Source organism: Aulostomus chinensis, chromosome 10 (genome assembly GCF_037954235.1).
Source record: "Aulostomus chinensis isolate RoL2024-O1b breed Wild chromosome 10, RoL_Achi_v1.0, whole genome shotgun sequence".
Lineage (NCBI taxonomy): Eukaryota > Metazoa > Chordata > Actinopteri > Syngnathiformes > Aulostomidae > Aulostomus > Aulostomus chinensis.
The window spans coordinates 17,312,444-17,329,028 of NC_141329.1; the positions used below are offsets into that span (position 1 = coordinate 17,312,444).

A 16,585-nucleotide genomic window follows, 5' to 3' on the forward strand; every position below is an offset into this window, starting at 1 on the left:
AGCGAAAGTGTGGCGTTTTTGAAAAAAAAAATGTGGCCCCCACATAAATGTGCAGACTTTGGCTGAGTATGCGGTGAATTACACGATTGCATTATTGCATTTTTCTGGAGGGACTGCATAGTACTGGACATCTTGTAAGCATATAAATTTCCCTTTTATATAATAAATAAAATGTTACCTTGAACTTGACTTAGAGTTTACTTTGGGTTTTGTGTTTTTCATTGAGATGCATGGACAAGCTCAGGCAGGCTTCACGTTAAATGTGAAGTAGAGCAAATTCTTCTGTACCTCTCACGTTCCTGGGACATGTACTTTTAGCAGCCGCAATTTAAAACTGATCAACCCAGTCACCATCCACACAAGATAAATTTTAACATGTCAGGTAATTGTAAATTGTTTGATGTCGACCTGTAGAAGAGAAGTGTCCATGTACCAGTTCCACTCAGCTGCACCATCACAACACTAAAGGTTCATTAACTTCGAAAATGGGTCACAGGCTGATAGCTTGTCTCCACAGCATGCAGCACAGCAGGACCAGCTGTAGCTGGCAGCTGGGTCGGCAGCAGAATCAAGCAGTCTCACTCCTTTGCAGGGTTGGGTTATCTTCACGGGACAAAATTATTATCTATATTTGGCATAAAAGGGTAGATAACTGACATTTTTAGGGATATTGAAATTTCCTGTGGGATTAAGTTTACAGACAACAAACCCTAACCTGTGCAGTTAGAGTTGTAAGGCATTTCACTTTTAAAACCTAAAAACACGTACCTTGTTTACAGCATTATTCTGTGTGAATGATTCAGGGAGCCAAATTGCTTCGGCATCCTCACTAGACTGTGTTCAGTCATTGAAATAGATGTACTGTATTCATGTTGTTCAGAGTTATCCTGTTTTTTTCCCTTTTATTTATGCATCAGTATCACATTATTTGAACTGCTAGCATATAAGTTCTCAGATATAAGATCTCTGACTGAATCTGCTCTAGTAAGTTTGCTTATTTGAGTTAGCTGTGAGCTAACAGAATAATATGGTTCGCTTACATGTCTTTTGCTCAATTTACCTGGTTGTATTGTTTGGTTGTTAAGTTCTTTTATCCTCTCAACATCTGATTAGGAAATCCTGTGAACAGACTGTAAGAGAGACATAGGACAGCTAGATCAGGGACTAAGATGTAGCTGTACCAGTCACAGTGGACACCTTAGTGCAGGGGTAGGGAACCATGTGCCATGGAGAGCCGTGTGTATGCAGGTTTTCGTTCCAACGAAACACTTTAACAGGTGATTCCACTGATTAACACTCTTCTGTGGCTGAAGATGGGTTAATCAGTGGAATCACCTGTGAAAGTGTTTGGTTGGAACAAAAACCTGCATACACACGGCTGTCCATGGCACATGGTTCCCTACCCCTGCCTTCGTGACTTGGATCAGTGAATGAGTTCTCAGTAAACATCTTGATGCTATTCCAAACCACAAATGGATTTTAGTTATGTCCACATGTATATACTCATACCTCAAGAAGAAGCCCAGTCAATCGTGCATACAGACCATAAGATTCGAATAACTGTGAACACTGTGGCCAATATGCAGAAAGTATTTTATTACATGGATATGAGTTTTGCATTGTAAGGGCAGACCCAGACACTGCATTGACCCCAGTCATCTCTTTCAGTTGCCTGGATCATAATCATGTGATCGCTGCACAGTGGTGCAGTGGTTAGCGCTGTGGCCTCACAGCAAGAAGGTTCCGGGTTCGAGTCCCAGCTCGGACGTGGGATCTTTCTGTGTGGAGTTTGCATGTTCTCCCCGTGCCTGCGTGGGTTCTCTCTGGGTACTCTGGCTTCCTCCCACCGTCCAAAGACATGCAATTGGGGATGAGGCTGATTGATACTCTAAATTGACCGTAGGTATGACTGTGAGTGGTTGTTCGTCTCTCTATGTTGGCCCTGTGATGGACTGGCGACCTGTCCAGGGTGTACCCTGCCTCTCGCCCGTAGATGCTGGGAGAGGCTCCAGCCCCCCCCCCCCCCCCCGCGCGACCCTTACTAGTAAGGAATAAGCGGAAGATGACGATGGATAATCATGTGATCCCCTTGAAATATTAAACATTTCCCATTGAGGCAGTTGGGGTAATTTCCTGTCATAAAATCTGAATTTTGGCACTGCTTAGGGGTTATGATGCTGTAGAGAGGGTCACGCTCTGCCCCATCATCTCTTTGGCAACGTTGCACAGAAACCAGTCTATTGTTTTTGTTCTGTTCCTTATCTGCTGATGAGCTTTTAATGCTGAGTGCTTCCTCTTTGATTTGACTTGTGTCCTTAACAAGAAAAAAAAATTGACACGACAAACAACATTAGGCCCTTTTTGGTCAGCTGTGTCAGTAATACGATGGGCAAGATTGTGTGACTTGCGTCTATCCAACACTTCAGCCAGGAATGTTGATTGATTGGGGAGTACATCATTATTTACCATGTGTCAAAGTAGATGAATCATGCATCTGTTACTCATCCATTTCCATTAGTTCATTGATCTGCTAAGATTAAGGTTGCTCTGCAAACAGTTTAACATCCATGGTTTGAGAGGAGAGGTATTGTCTGTTTACATTAGCTGCTCTGATGTCAGATGATATCAATGCAAATATATCTGTCTCACAGTATTTACAATGGAAAAGGAAAGAGTGACTCAGGCACAGTATCAGCTGTATTACTACCAATGATGTTGAGGAAATAGGTACATTGATTTGATGTTAAAGACTATTGCTCTTTACTAAATGATATGCCCTATTATAGGATATGGGGAATTTGTATGAATGTTATATTTAATGTAGAGATTATTTTATTATTGATTCAAAAATTGTTGAAAACTAGAGAGAGCTAGTGTTGCACATTATTATTTGTATTTAAGGCTTTTCATTTCCTAAATGCTCTTACTGTAAATTTTTCTTATGTGCTGTCTTTCCAGAGAGCCGAAAGCAAATTTCTATTTCTTGCATATGTAATGGTCAAGATGCTAATGATTTAAAGAGAAAGGAAGAAACAGAGCACTGAAACAAGGAAACTGTCACTGAGAACATTGTTGGCTCCAAATAGAATGAGAAAGATGACACATATGAGGTCTGTGTGCAATCTAACAAATCACATTATTTGAAGGGCATGATTAAGTAACTCATTGTTACAGTAAATGAAACATGTAAGCAGATAGAACTTTGTGAAACTTTCTAGGGGACTCTGCTGAGGCATGACTGCACAACTATGCACCAGACCTATAAAATACCTAAGATTTCACAAGGCATAATTTGTATAAGGTCCATGTAGAGTTGACCATGACAGTTTTGTGTGTCGTGGCAAAACGTCAACAATTGCTGCCAAACCAAAGTCTCGTTGTGAATTTCATGAAAACTCACATTTTTCATTGGGACTCATCACATCTCAGCCTGAAAAATGTAGTTTCCTGTTGCCACTAGGTGATGCTATGACTGAGTCTATTACGTGGGAAGGAGTTTCGTTTTTCATAGTGAATCATCAAAATTCACCACAACCATAAAGTATGGTGAAAAACTCAAATATTCCATAAATTAATTTAAAGGCTCTGGATGTTATAGGGCTGTCTTGGCTGACACGTCTCTGCAACATTGTGTGGACATCGGGGGCAGTGCCTTTGGAGGGGCAGACTGGGGTGGTGGTCCCCATTTTTAAGAAAGGGGACCAGAGGGTATGTTCCAACTATCGGGGGATCACACTCCTCTGCCTCCCCGGACAGGTCCACGCCAGGGTACTGGAGAGGAGGGACAGGTTGACAGTCAAACCTCAGATCGAGGAGAAGCAATGTGTTTTATGTCCCGGCCATGGAACCATGGATCAGCTCTTTACCCTCACTAGGGTGCTGTAAGGGGCATGGGAGTTTTCCCAACTAGTCCACATGTGCTTTGTGGATTTGGAGAAAGCTTATGACCGTGTTCCCAGGGGGCATCCTGTGGGGGGTACTCTGGGAGTATGGGGTGGATGGCCCCCTACAAAGGGACATTCAGTCTCCGTACCAAAGGAGTGAGAGCCTGGTTCGCATTGCTGGCACTAAGTCAGACTTGTTCCCAATGAGGGTTGAACTCCCCCAAGGCTGCCCTTTGTCACTGGTTCTGTTCATAACTTTTATGGACAGACAACATAGTCCTCTTAGCTTCATCAAACAATGACCTGCAGCTCCTGCTGGGGCAGTTTGCAGCTGTATGTTAAGCGGCTGGGATGAGAATCAGCACCTCCAAGTCTGAGGCCATGGTCCTCAACCAGAAAAGGGTGGACTGCCCACTTGGGGTCGGGGGAAGGGTCCTGCCTCAGGTGGAGGAGTTTAAGTATCTCGGGGTCTTGTTCATGAGTGTGGGTAAGATGGAGAGGGAGATGGACAGGTGGATTGGGACGGCGTCTGCAGTGATGTGGGTGCTAAACCAGTCCATTGTGGTAAAGAGGGAGCTTAGCAAAAGGCAAAGCTCTCAATTTACTGGTCAATCTACATTCCAACCCTCACCTATGGTCATGAGCTTTGGGTAATGACCAAAGGATATAAGTGGCCAAAATGAGTTTCCTCGGCAGGGTGGCTTGGCGCTCCCTTAGAGGTAGGGTGAGAAGCTTGGACATCCGGGAGGGACTCAGAGTAGAGCCGGTGCTCCTCCATGTCGAGAGGAGTCAGTTGAGGTGGTTTGGTCATCTGGTGAGGATGCCTCCTCGATGCCTCCCTCGGGAGGTTTTTCAGGCATGTCCAACTGGGAGGAAGCCTCAGGGCTGACCAAGGACATGCTGGATGGATTATATCTCTCAGCTGACCTAGGAACACTTCAGGAATCCCCAGAAGAGCTGGTGGAAGTGGCTGGGGAGAGGGCGGTCTGGGCTTCCTTGCTGAGGCTGCTGCCCCCGTGACGTGGGACCTTAACAGGATAAGAGGTAGAAAATGGATGGATGGACACAGGTGGAGGAATATATTAATGGCCAAAATTGCAAAATATGTCAGATATCCTGTAGGGTTGAGGTCATCACCAAATTGACTTTTTTTGTAGGTCCTTATATGTTTCATGTGCTCACCAAAAGTATACAGTACATGGTTGAAAGATAAAGCCTGAGCTAATTTTTGAAAAAATTCTGAACGTTGCTGTGGAGGTGTTTTTCTATACACCTATGCAGGGCACCCATATTATAAGTACTTTTTGAATGGGGGGAACAACAGGAATAAGAATTCCCTACATTCCATGCTAACTCTTATCATTTTCTCTAAAGAGTAGTTACTCTATAAATAAAAAAAAATGTTTCAAGATAAGGTGATAAACAAATATTAAGCTCAGGTTTGAACATTACTAAGAATCAAAATGATCAGAAATCTGTTTTACCCACGAATGTAACTTAACAGGTGTAGGTCAAAAGTTAAAAAGTACGGATTTTTTTTTTTAACTTTTCAACAACATTTTCTCTGATGTTTGCATACAAATATCTGAAATGGCTAACTTATCATCTTCTAGGAGTCTTTATCCATGCACTGTTCTTTTAAAACTCTGGTTGTTCCGCCCAACACCAAATGGACCAATCAGAATGTCGGACACAGAACCCTCACTCAGTTCCGGACTAATCACAGCTCTTCTTCTCAACACTGGTGGAGCAGCTCGTTGGAGGAGTCTGGTGGCAGCTGCACCTCTTGTAGCTCAGCACACAGTCGACAAACCTGGACGATGTGTGAGCAACACAGGGTTTCTACTCTAAAAATGTCCGGAAAGTGACTCCGGAGAACGGCAGTACTCCCCTGACACCACTGCCGGACTGCGTGGAGGTTTTCTGGCTGTTAGACCAGAATCTCCAGCGCCGTCTTCTTCGCATCAGGTAGGTTTTTGACGCTGTTGTGTTGCAAAATCTCCCCTCCTGTCCTTCGCCTTAGCCCAGGAGCAGCGACTATTAAACGCACATTTGTGGCAGGGGGCTGTGAGTAGTGGTACCACTGCTTTAGCCTCACCGTCGTTTCTCTTCTTCTTAGCGCCATGGACATAATTACCCGTGACTGGTGTATTAGCAGGAGAGGCTTGAAGTAGCACACTGTCTGTTAGAATCACGTACAAATGATGCTTGGGTCTACTAAGCATGCAGCCGGGATTGAAGTTAACAGCGAGGCCTTACGGTACGATGACAGACGGATCGGGTACGTGCCGCCCACACGGCATGTGGCAGAATCGTTCAACAAAAATGCGCGATGTCGGAATTTTAAGATGTTGAAGACATTTAAGAATCTTAAGGGACGAGTCCTCTGTGAGAGAGTGCAAGAGGACAGGCCACCGGGCAGAAGGTATCTTGATTACGGCAAAGTTAAAACTAGTTCTCTTGACTGTCCCGTGTTCTCTAAATAACATAGGGAGAGACAGAACCGGGCTCTGTTACAAGCTGGACGGAATTCAAAGTCCAATTTTGAGGAGCATTCTAACTCAGCTGCAGCTGTGTGGATACGAGTGCTATCAAACTAGGAAATACGATGATGTCTTCAAATCAACTGGGCCCTGTTCTCTGAACAGTAAATTGTATTCATATTTAAAACATTTTGGTGACTTGATATCGTGGTCGACAGTGGAATGTGCAGGGTTTGCATGTGGAAATGTTCTCGCGAAACCGGGTTGGAAAAAAAGATTCCTCCTCACTTACTCACGCTGGTCAAGAGCCCTGCGCTCTAGAACTTACGAACATGAGATCAGCAGTATGTTGTTGGTCTTTTCAATGGAAAAAAAAGAATCTTCTGCTACCAAAACCCATTCTGGCGTCTCTACATAGTTAATGCTCTAGTGATGTTAATGCAGAATCTTATCTGTTGCTTAACCTTCACTATTCCCTTGGCTGCAGAGGAGAGTAATGCTTTCCTCGTCTCCACTGCAGATGTCAGTGTAGCAGTACCACAAAGGAAATACTTTACTCATGCATCAGAGGAATTTTTTAGTATAAAAGGATCCATTTGTAGCCTGCTGGTTTACGATAGTTTTGTTTCCATTTTATTGTCCAAATGGATTGCATGAGAACTGTGGATACATCACCAAAAAAAGAGGAAAATGTGCAGTAGGTGTGTTTCAATCAACATGTTTTGAGAAAATCAAATAAGCTCTGTGGTGCTGCACAAAGATGACTGTAAAAAAAAAAAAAGAAGAAGAAGAAGAAAGGATGTCTTGAGGAATTCCCTTCGGTTAGACATGTGGTCATTGTTCTAAAGTACCAGCTAGTATTTGACTTGTTGCTGCATTCTTAAGATGTACACAAATTTGGGAAATATCTGCAAAGACTACAATGATGCTAATGGAAACTGCTTGTCAGTCACATGACTGAAGGATTTGCTACACTTGATTTGAATTGAATTCGAAGTTGCCACCCAGCTTTCTGCAATTCCTCTTGTTAACTTGTTACAAAGGTTTTTAAAAAATTAAGGTTCGATTTTTTTTTTCCACTGTTTTTTAACCAACATTTCCTAATGATACTTCTGAATATGCATTGAAATATGTTCATGACTGTGTATAATACACTGTCTGTCCCCCAAAGATAAGAAAACAGTTAAGAGTGGCCATTGATTGGTTACCAGTATAAGATGGGGGGGGGGGGGTTCTTAGTGTGTGGCCTTCCGCAGTTGGAGAGCAGGATCTGGAAACTCACTTAACTCTTGTTTGAAACTTTCTGAAAAGAACACCAACTGCTTCATCACAATCATTACATTCACTTAAGGAGCTGTCTGACAACTGCATACCTTTGCCTGTACAGTATTTATGCAGTTCTCCCAAAGAGAGCAGCTCAAGGACTCACTCACAGGCAAGCCCAAATAGTAATGGAAGTGCTGAAAATGTTTACTTTTCTAAACAAAGCATGTAAGGCAAACATGTTAAATCATCACCTATTATGATTAAATGATTAAATAATAGAAGCAACGCTCCAACCCCCCCATGCCAGTTAACAGATAAGCTGTATACACAATGGATGTACAATAGAAGCTCTGAAACGCTGATGTTTCTCTGTTTGTTTTCTGATTTGGATAAGTAAAGTCCCTCATGTACTTGATGGTATGTTTACATTAGGGTTGGGGAAAAAGTCCACTCATTGTGTAAATTTGGTTAAAACAGGACTATTAAAATACATGTGACCACATAAGCCCATCTCAAATTTTTTTTAATGTCAGACTAACATGCCTTGAAAATCTCAATGGTAAGAACAGTGCAACTTTGGACAGACCAGGAGAAGAACATTTTGCTGTAGGAGTGTTTAATTTTTTAAATTGTGTTTGAATATAATTACGTCGTTTGACAGAAATGCATTCTAACTTGTGTGATATGTGAAGCAAAAGGCGAACTGTAAAAAAGCAACCAGTTTGTGTGTGTATGTGTGCTGGGTAACTGTCACAACACAGTGCTTTTTGAACACCAATTTTATATCCAAGTAAATGAATGGAGCACTCAGTGTCACAACTAACTGGGAGTAGAAATGCTGGCTGAAGATGCTAACATGCTTTAGCCGTGTGTTTCACTCATGTCAAACTGTCGCTAGACCGAGCCACTGAATATTTGGACAGTCAATGATTTCTTATTTCAACAATCCGGGATTTGTCTGCTATTAGTCATAGTTTCTATGGTCTGACCTTCTTAGTTTTAGCTTTTATCATCATGAAGTGCCAGACTTCAAGTTCATGTCATTTATATTAACCCCTTGCATAAGCTATCAAACTGAAAACTAAGATTTTATGATTTTGAAAGTAGCACTAGTACAATTTGTATATGTCAATTTAAAATCAGTTTATTTCTGTTATGTCATTACTGTCATCAAATATATCATTTTGTGATTTTTCTTGATGTTATATGTTTTTTGCTGTGGTACTGAGATATTTTTGGCAGATTTTTATATTGAAGATCTAAACAGGACACATCTTACAATTAAGTTTATTGACAATAATCTGACACTGACATTGGTAGACGCATTGTGTGGCTGTGTGCGGTGTCCTCAGACTGTGATGTAAGACGATGATTCCTACAGTGAACAACATTTTTCAACATTAAGAATTTCCAGAATTAAACCCTTTAGACAGACAGTCTTACAGTGTTTAGTGAACAATGTACGTATTATTGTAGGAAATTAATTGTGAGGCATATGAAAGGTTCAGAGTAGTGTGACTAGATCACATACCAGAAGTAACATTGGTGTTGATGTGTGTTCCTGTAATTTCTCAACCCCGCTGTAAACAGCTGGGGAATGCATTTAGTGAAGCTCATCAGGTGTGCGTTTATGTTTTATGTTATGCATAGACATGCACGATACATTAATTGGAATTTACAGTTCAGGATTATGTGTTTTTATGAAAATCTATTTTTTATTATTTATTTTGTGTGTCAAAAGCGGAACTAATGCGCTGCAACGCTCTATATGGGTATGTTAACGGGGCCCACCCAAACGTGGTAGATTCACAAACATGGCAGTGACTGGGGGAAAGCCAGAGCTTGTACCAATGTAAGGTGTTTCTACATCTGTTGTATGGAATTGGTTCAATTTTCTTGCGTCAGACTTAGAACAAACAAGTGCTCGCTGTAACGTCTGTATAAAAGCTGTTGCAACCAAAGGAAGCAGCATGACAAATTTATTCCAGCACTAAAGTAGAGGCATGCAGCGTAGTGTTTGTTGTCATTGTTTTGTTAGTTTTATCAAAAATGACTTTTACACTTACAAGTTTGAAGTTGTACTGTGACGTTGCCAGGTTGAAAATAAGATGTACTCAGAGAAAGCTTTCTAAATGTTGTGGAAGTGTTTTCAATAGTGTGGTCTGCCATTTGACCTACAAGCATGTTTTGTCTTGTCAGATTGCACTTTAAACTTAACACAAAAGACAATAAAGTTAAAACTTGTTTTAAGCCATTTATTTGTCATCTGTTAGTTTTTGATTAGGGCAGAGAAAAAATGATAAAAATAGGAAAGCTTGATTTTTTTTTTTTGTTTAAAAAACAAAACAAAAAAAAAGATTTTATTTTTAGGCCAGGTCTACGTCATTGGTTGTCTCACCTGATATCAGCATGGTGTTTGTCCATGGTCTCGTAACACTCATTCTGAAGTGTAATTTCTTAGTTTCTGTGTTTTCCAGCCTTGTGCCTTACGTTTGTTGTCACAGAGGCAGCCACTGCACCGGAAATAAGTGTCTGGTCTTGTCAAAACAGCAGTGGAGTGTAGTGTCTTGAGTTTGTAGACAGTCCTTGGTTGCAGTAATAAAAGCTAGTATGGATAGTGATGGTGTTATTGTTGTATTTTTTGCTCCTGTTTTGATTTCCAAAGCCTGACTGAATTATGTTTGAGTGTAGTACTGCTAGAATATAGACGGGGTGAGGTTTTTTTGTTTTGTTTTTTTTGGTTGAAATTACAAAAAGTCACTGAAATTCCCAGTGGAAAGTGTTCTTTTATGTGGGCTGTGTTAACTGCTCTTTGAGTGCTGTTGCTCCATCTACCTTTTAGACTTCCTCTGCTGCTAACCATACAAATGCACCATGCTCTTTGTAAAAGTTCCATGTGGCCAACTTTTTTACATTCGCCTACCTTGCACTGGAACAGTGAAAAAAGTACGATTATTGGACAGAAAGCTTCTTCATGCTGCAGGCATCAGAATGGTAGCCACTAGTGATCAGTTTTGGCAGTCTGGTAGAATAACATTCATGTTCTTCTAGCCACAATCACATATGTGTAATGAAATCTGTTAATGATAAATGGCGGCTGATCGATCAGGTCATCCCTTTTGCTTGTCTTTTTGGGATTGTGGAAGTCATAGTAGGGTATGGTGCAGTGGGTAGGACTGTCTCCACACAGCAAGAAGGTTCCGGGTTCAAGCCCTGGCTCGGGCACAGGATCTTTCTGTGTGGAGTTTGCATGTTCTCCCTGTGCCTGCGTGGGTTCTCTCCAGGTACTCCAGCTTCCTCCAAAAGTCCAAAGACATGCAAGTGGGCTTATTGTGGGATGGGGAACTATGGGGACTAGGCTAATTGGATTCTCTAAATTGACCGTAGGTGTAGCTGTGAGTGTGAATGGTTTTCTGTCTAGATGTGTTGGGCCTGCAATGGACTGATGACCTGTTCAGGGTGAACCCCGCCTCTTGCCCAAAGCTGCTGGGATAGGCACCAGCCCCCCCCCCCCCCCCCCCGCGATCCTAAACAGGATAAGCAGAAGAAAATGGATGGATGGAAATCATAGGGACATTATAATAGAAATATGGCTGTTGCAGCCAAAAATGTTTTGTTTTTGGATAACTGATAAAACTGTAGCACGCACAGAAAAAAATAAAAAGGGGATGTAGTCCCCACAGAGGTGAAATGTGGTTTTCTGACTGAGACCAGTGTTATGTTACACCTTGCACTGGGGCTGAAAGGAGTAAGTGTTAAATTAATTGAGGCTCCTCTCTCCTGTTATTGATATTGTACTCCACTCACTGGATTTTTTTCCCCATTGATCTGTCAGTGGAAGCTGTTGAGACTTGGAGCTGCGGTGAAACAAAACCACATCAACACTTAATAATAACAACCGTAGCTCTGAACATCACGAAGCACTTGTTGAATGAGGTCTTTGTTACGAATATTTAGTTTCACAAAGTTCAATTTTAGATTTAGTCATTCCTGCTCTGACAATAATTACTTGATAAGAATGCCAACCAAGTTAAAAGGTTCAAAAGATTAAATATTTCACTGACTATTAATTTTCACTTCATTTCTTGATTCTGTTCCCTGTTGTGCACAATTGGAGGTACTGGAAGCCCCCCCCCCCCCCCCCATTACCTGCTAACAATGGCCTTCTGTCTACAATGGAAACAGGTTTAATCGGCATTCACTCCCAGGTGAAATAACGCTGCAGTAGACATGGGTATTTGTCACCTAATAATCTGATCGTATTGATGAAACTGCAAACCCTTTAATTGGCAACTGGTTTCTGGATTTTCAAGTGTTGGACCCATATATGAAAGCAGTCAGGTCTCCACTCCCAACAATATTCAGCATATAAAGGCAATGAAATATTGCACTACTTGGTAACTTGCAAAATTTTATGTCTGCTTAATCCCAATTGCATACTGTCCCACATTTTTGTAGTTATATGAAGTTATCACTCAGGTTTGTACATTGTCTCCAGTCTCATTTGTGATTTTCAGGGACAGGATTTCAAGGGGTAGTCATGGGGGGGGGGGGGTTGCTGTTCGGGGGCTGAGGATTGCATCGCTGCTTTTTGCAGATGATGTAGTCCTTCTGGCTTCAACGGCCTGTGACCTTGAGCCCACATTGGATTGGTTTGTTGCAGCCCAGTGTGAAGCAGGTGGCATGAGGATTAGCACTTCTAAATCTGAAGCCATGGTTCTCAGCAGGAAAATGGTGGATTCCTTACTTCAGGTAGGGAATAAGTTCTTACCCCAAGTGAAGGAGTTGAAGTCCTGAATCGGGGTCCCGATCTTGAATCAGGGAACTATGGAGCATGAGATGGGCCGAAGAAGCGGGAATGGTCATGCGTTGTCTCTATTGTACCATTGTTACAAAAAGACAAGCTGAGCCAGAGGGCAAAACTCTCCATCTATCGGTCGGTCGGTCGGTTCCTGCTCACACCTATGGTCATTAAATATGGGTCATGACTGAAAGAACATGATTGCCAATAAAAGTGGCAGATATTGGTTTCCTCAGAAGGGTGGCTGGGGTCTCCCTTCAGGATACAGTGAGAAGTCGAAGTAGAGTCACTGCTCCTTTGCGTCAAAAGGAGCCAGTTGAGGTAAGCTTCCAGGCATGACCAGCTGGGAGGAGGACGTGGGGCAGAATAGGTGGAGGGATCACATGTTCATGCTGGCCTGGGAATGTCTTGAGATTACCCTGTTTGAGGTGGTCAGTGTTGCAGGGGAAAGGGAGGTTTTGGGTTCCCTGCTGAAGTTGCTATCCCGGTGACCTGATTTCAGACAAGCAGTTGATAATGGATGGATGGATGCTAAGTTGATGAGTGTTCTCTTGTGCTGCGTCAGACACATGAATTGATGTTTTCACAATAACTCAGTCACTTTAGTCTGCTACTTCGTGCAACATCCAAGTGTTATCAAGGTTCTGCCATCTTGGCCCATGGTAATTAGACAATAACAGCCACACGAGCATGAAGATGGGTTCCTGTGTAATGTGTGGGCAGCCTTGATACAACTAACACAATTTGTACAGCAGTGAGACATGATCTGGGCTGTCAGAGCTGTCAGTGTAGGAGTGGTGCTCTGATTTTATTCTTCTTGAATTTGGGTCATGGTGGTGTTTTGCTTATTATCCTGTTTACTGTTGTTTACTCTGCATCAGAATTAATTCAATCCTGACTTGTTTGTTTTTTCCTTTTTCCAGTTATTCAGACTCGCATTGATTTCTGTTCATTTCAATTACCATGCAAACCATCATGGTAATTGATGACGTGACAGTTTGTTGACTGAACCTGCAAATTTCAAAACATCTAATGTCCATGGTACAAGTAGTTATCAGAAATCTATTATTTTATTACTGTTATGTGTCTCACTTGACACCATGGTTCACTACTTAACCTTCTCAGAGGATAGGTTCACCTTCACATGCACATTTATTTAATTTCCATTGCATTTGCAGCCTTTTTTATGGTTATATAAATGCACAGGCTGATACGCCGATTGTGATTGCACTTTAATCAATTGTGAAGTACGACGTGACATCATGTAATTGTCCCACTGAACTGATCCACTGCAGGAAAATGGAGACTCAAGCTTGTGGAATTTACTTTTCTTGTGTGAGAATAAGTGCTTCTTGTGATAAAGATCAGGGTCCAGCCTGCCCACCTCATCCTGTAGTGAAAAGGAAACTTGTGGCAGCAGGAACTTGTATCCATGGAGATGAATCTCTTTTACACTCAGCAAGTCTTTATTCTATCGATTATGTGGTCTGAGTTAATAAAGTTTGTCCTACAAATGTATCCAGCTTCACTGTAGTGACACTTCAGTTATTGTAGAGTAAATGGTAAAATGGACTTCATTTTATATAGCACTTTTCTACTTTAGCGGCACTCAAAGCGCTTTACACTGTCATCTCATTCACACACACACACTCGCACACTGATGGTGGAGGCTACCATGCAAGGCGCCAACCTACTCATCAGGAGCAATTATGGGTTCAGTATCTTGCTCAAGGACACTTCGACATGGTCACCGGGGTCGAGGATCGAACCAGCGACCCTCTGGTTGCTAGATGGCCACTCTACCCCTGAGCCATGCCGCCCGAACTAGTAACTTGTGGCTCAGCTCAGTACAATTTCCTAGTAACTTGCCCATCACTGCCTGCAGGTTAACAGTTACAAATTTTAGTGTGGCAGAATGAGAACTAGTCATGCTGCTTGTGTTAGAGTTTAAGCACATGGTTCTGCAAAGAAATATAAAGATGGGTGGGGTAGAGTGAGAGTTGATTGTCCAGTGGATAAATAATTATGGCATTCTCTCACAGGAAAAAAAAAGCACAAACTTTCTAAATAAGTGTTCACAAACTATTGAGGGGTAGTTCAGTTTCTCTCACTTTTTTGATTTGACCACCTCTAAATGTGGTCATAATCTGATCTCGCCAAGCATTTTGGTTATATCGACACACCTGTAGTAATGGCTATCCAAATATAATAATTTCTCTCAGCATGCACATGAGAAATAAGGCTTGACATGTAAAGTTGTGGATTTTTTCTGAGATGTGAAATGACAATTCAGGATCTTTGTTTGAGTTAATTGTTTAACTTAGTTTAAAATTAATTTTTATTTTTTTTTAACTCTGCTACATAATCTACACCAACTTTGTTCTTTGTGTTATCTGTCACTATCCAGGCCTCATGGAGCTGGGGACTCCACGCTTGCTGTGTTCCAGGGAGCTTGATCCATGCCCGCTTTCCAGCAGACAACCTTAAAGGTTGGGAACCTTAATCACCCCTCTGCCTCTTTTTTTTTTCCTCCGTCCCCCCCTAAATTGCACTGTGGTGATACGGTTGTCTCCTACCTGTGGCTTTTAGAATGATTGGTAAACTGAAACAAAACTTGCTGGTGGCCTGCCTGGTCATTAGTTCTGTCACAGTTTTCTACCTGGGCCGCCATGCCATGGAGTGCCACCATCGGATTGAGGAGCACAGCCAGCCAGGTGGGATTCTGCTTCTGTCAGCACTAGGAGGAAACATGCGCACCACCTCACGGACAAGCCAGAATCTCACTACACCTTTTGTTTACAACAAAGACATGCCACTTATCTTTATTGGTGGTGTACCCCGCAGTGGGACCACGCTAATGAGGGCAATGCTGGATGCTCACCCAGAGGTGCGTTGTGGTGAGGAAACCCGTGTCATCCCACGCATCCTGGCAATGAAGCAGATGTGGAGCCGCTCAGGCAGGGAGAAGATGCGTTTGGATGAGGCCGGAGTGACAGATGAGGTGCTGGACGCCGCCATGCAGGCCTTTTTGCTGGAAATCATTGTCAAACATGGTGAGCCAGCAAACTTCCTTTGCAACAAGGACCCTTTTGCGCTTAAGTCTCTCTCCTACCTGGCCAAGATATTTCCTCGTGCCAAGTTTGTGCTCATGATTCGTGATGGCCGTGCTTCTGTCCATTCCATGATCTCACGAAAGGTGACCATTGCCGGATTCGACCTGGGTAGCTACCGGGACTGTTTGACCAAGTGGAATCGGGCCATAGAGACCATGTACACTCAGTGCCTGGAGGCAGCTGACAAGTGCCTGCCTTTACATTATGAACAATTGGTCCTCCATCCTGAGAAATGGATGAGGACTCTCCTGAAATTCCTTGACATTCCTTGGAATGATGCTGTCCTCCACCATGAGGAGCTCATTGGGAAAGCTGGAGGAGTGTCCCTCTCAAAGTAAGTAGGACTGACTGTTCAGTTTTCTTTTCCCTTTACTCAATTCACATCAGATTTGTGTTGATATATTGACAACGTACATACAGAAAATATCACACAGCTAGTAAAGACCCCTGAGGTAAAATCTGATTCTAGGGTTTTCTGGGTTTATAATAAAATATGATGGTATTACGTGATGGCCCCTCTAACAGGCACTGCACTAATACTACATTATGCAAAGCAAGTCATGTTATTGGTTCATACATCGTGGACAGTTGTTACTTTAATGTGTAGTGTTACATCTAGAATCTATAATTGACTTTTAAAAGTAAAGGGCTATGTGAAAATAAATGGCAATACAAAAAATGGACATAAGTACAAAAACTATAGACAATAAAACAAGTGCAAAAAGGCAAACTAAGGCAAATAAAATAATGCACAAGACAAGCAATCCCTTACCCACTGCATTTCTGTTATTACTTTTCAATCCATAGTTAGTCATGTAATACCTATACAATGACGTGTCATCGCCACATCATCCTCCTCTCATCACCATCAACAATAAAAAAACAAAAACAAAACCTGAGTCTCTGTAAATTTACAGATGTACATTCCCACATACAAAATCAATACCAGTCCATCTTGTGGATTTTATAAGCCCTTAATGAATTCATTCAATTTATTGTTTCCTCTTTGTGAGTGAAACCACAAAAATTACCATTTTG

General features: G+C 42.1%; 1 protein-coding gene across 3 annotated transcripts in view; it reads left to right on the plus strand.

Annotated features, from left to right (window-relative positions):
- The first annotated feature begins 5,611 nt into the window (after positions 1 to 5,611).
- Positions 5,612 to 16,585, plus strand: part of LOC147254541 (protein-tyrosine sulfotransferase 1) — a 28,892-nt gene continuing 17,918 nt past the window's right edge. The window contains exons 1-3 of one of the 3 annotated variants that reach the window (XM_086216187.1): positions 5,612 to 5,852; positions 14,842 to 14,923; positions 15,024 to 15,881. In XM_086216187.1, coding sequence (XP_086072313.1) covers positions 15,025 to 15,881 — 857 coding nt within the window. In that variant the 5' untranslated portion in view covers positions 5,612 to 5,852; positions 14,842 to 14,923; position 15,024. Of the gene's footprint in view, positions 5,853 to 14,841; positions 15,882 to 16,585 lie in introns of those variants that run through there. The other 2 variants (XM_086216188.1, XM_086216189.1) reach the window with 2 other exon arrangements.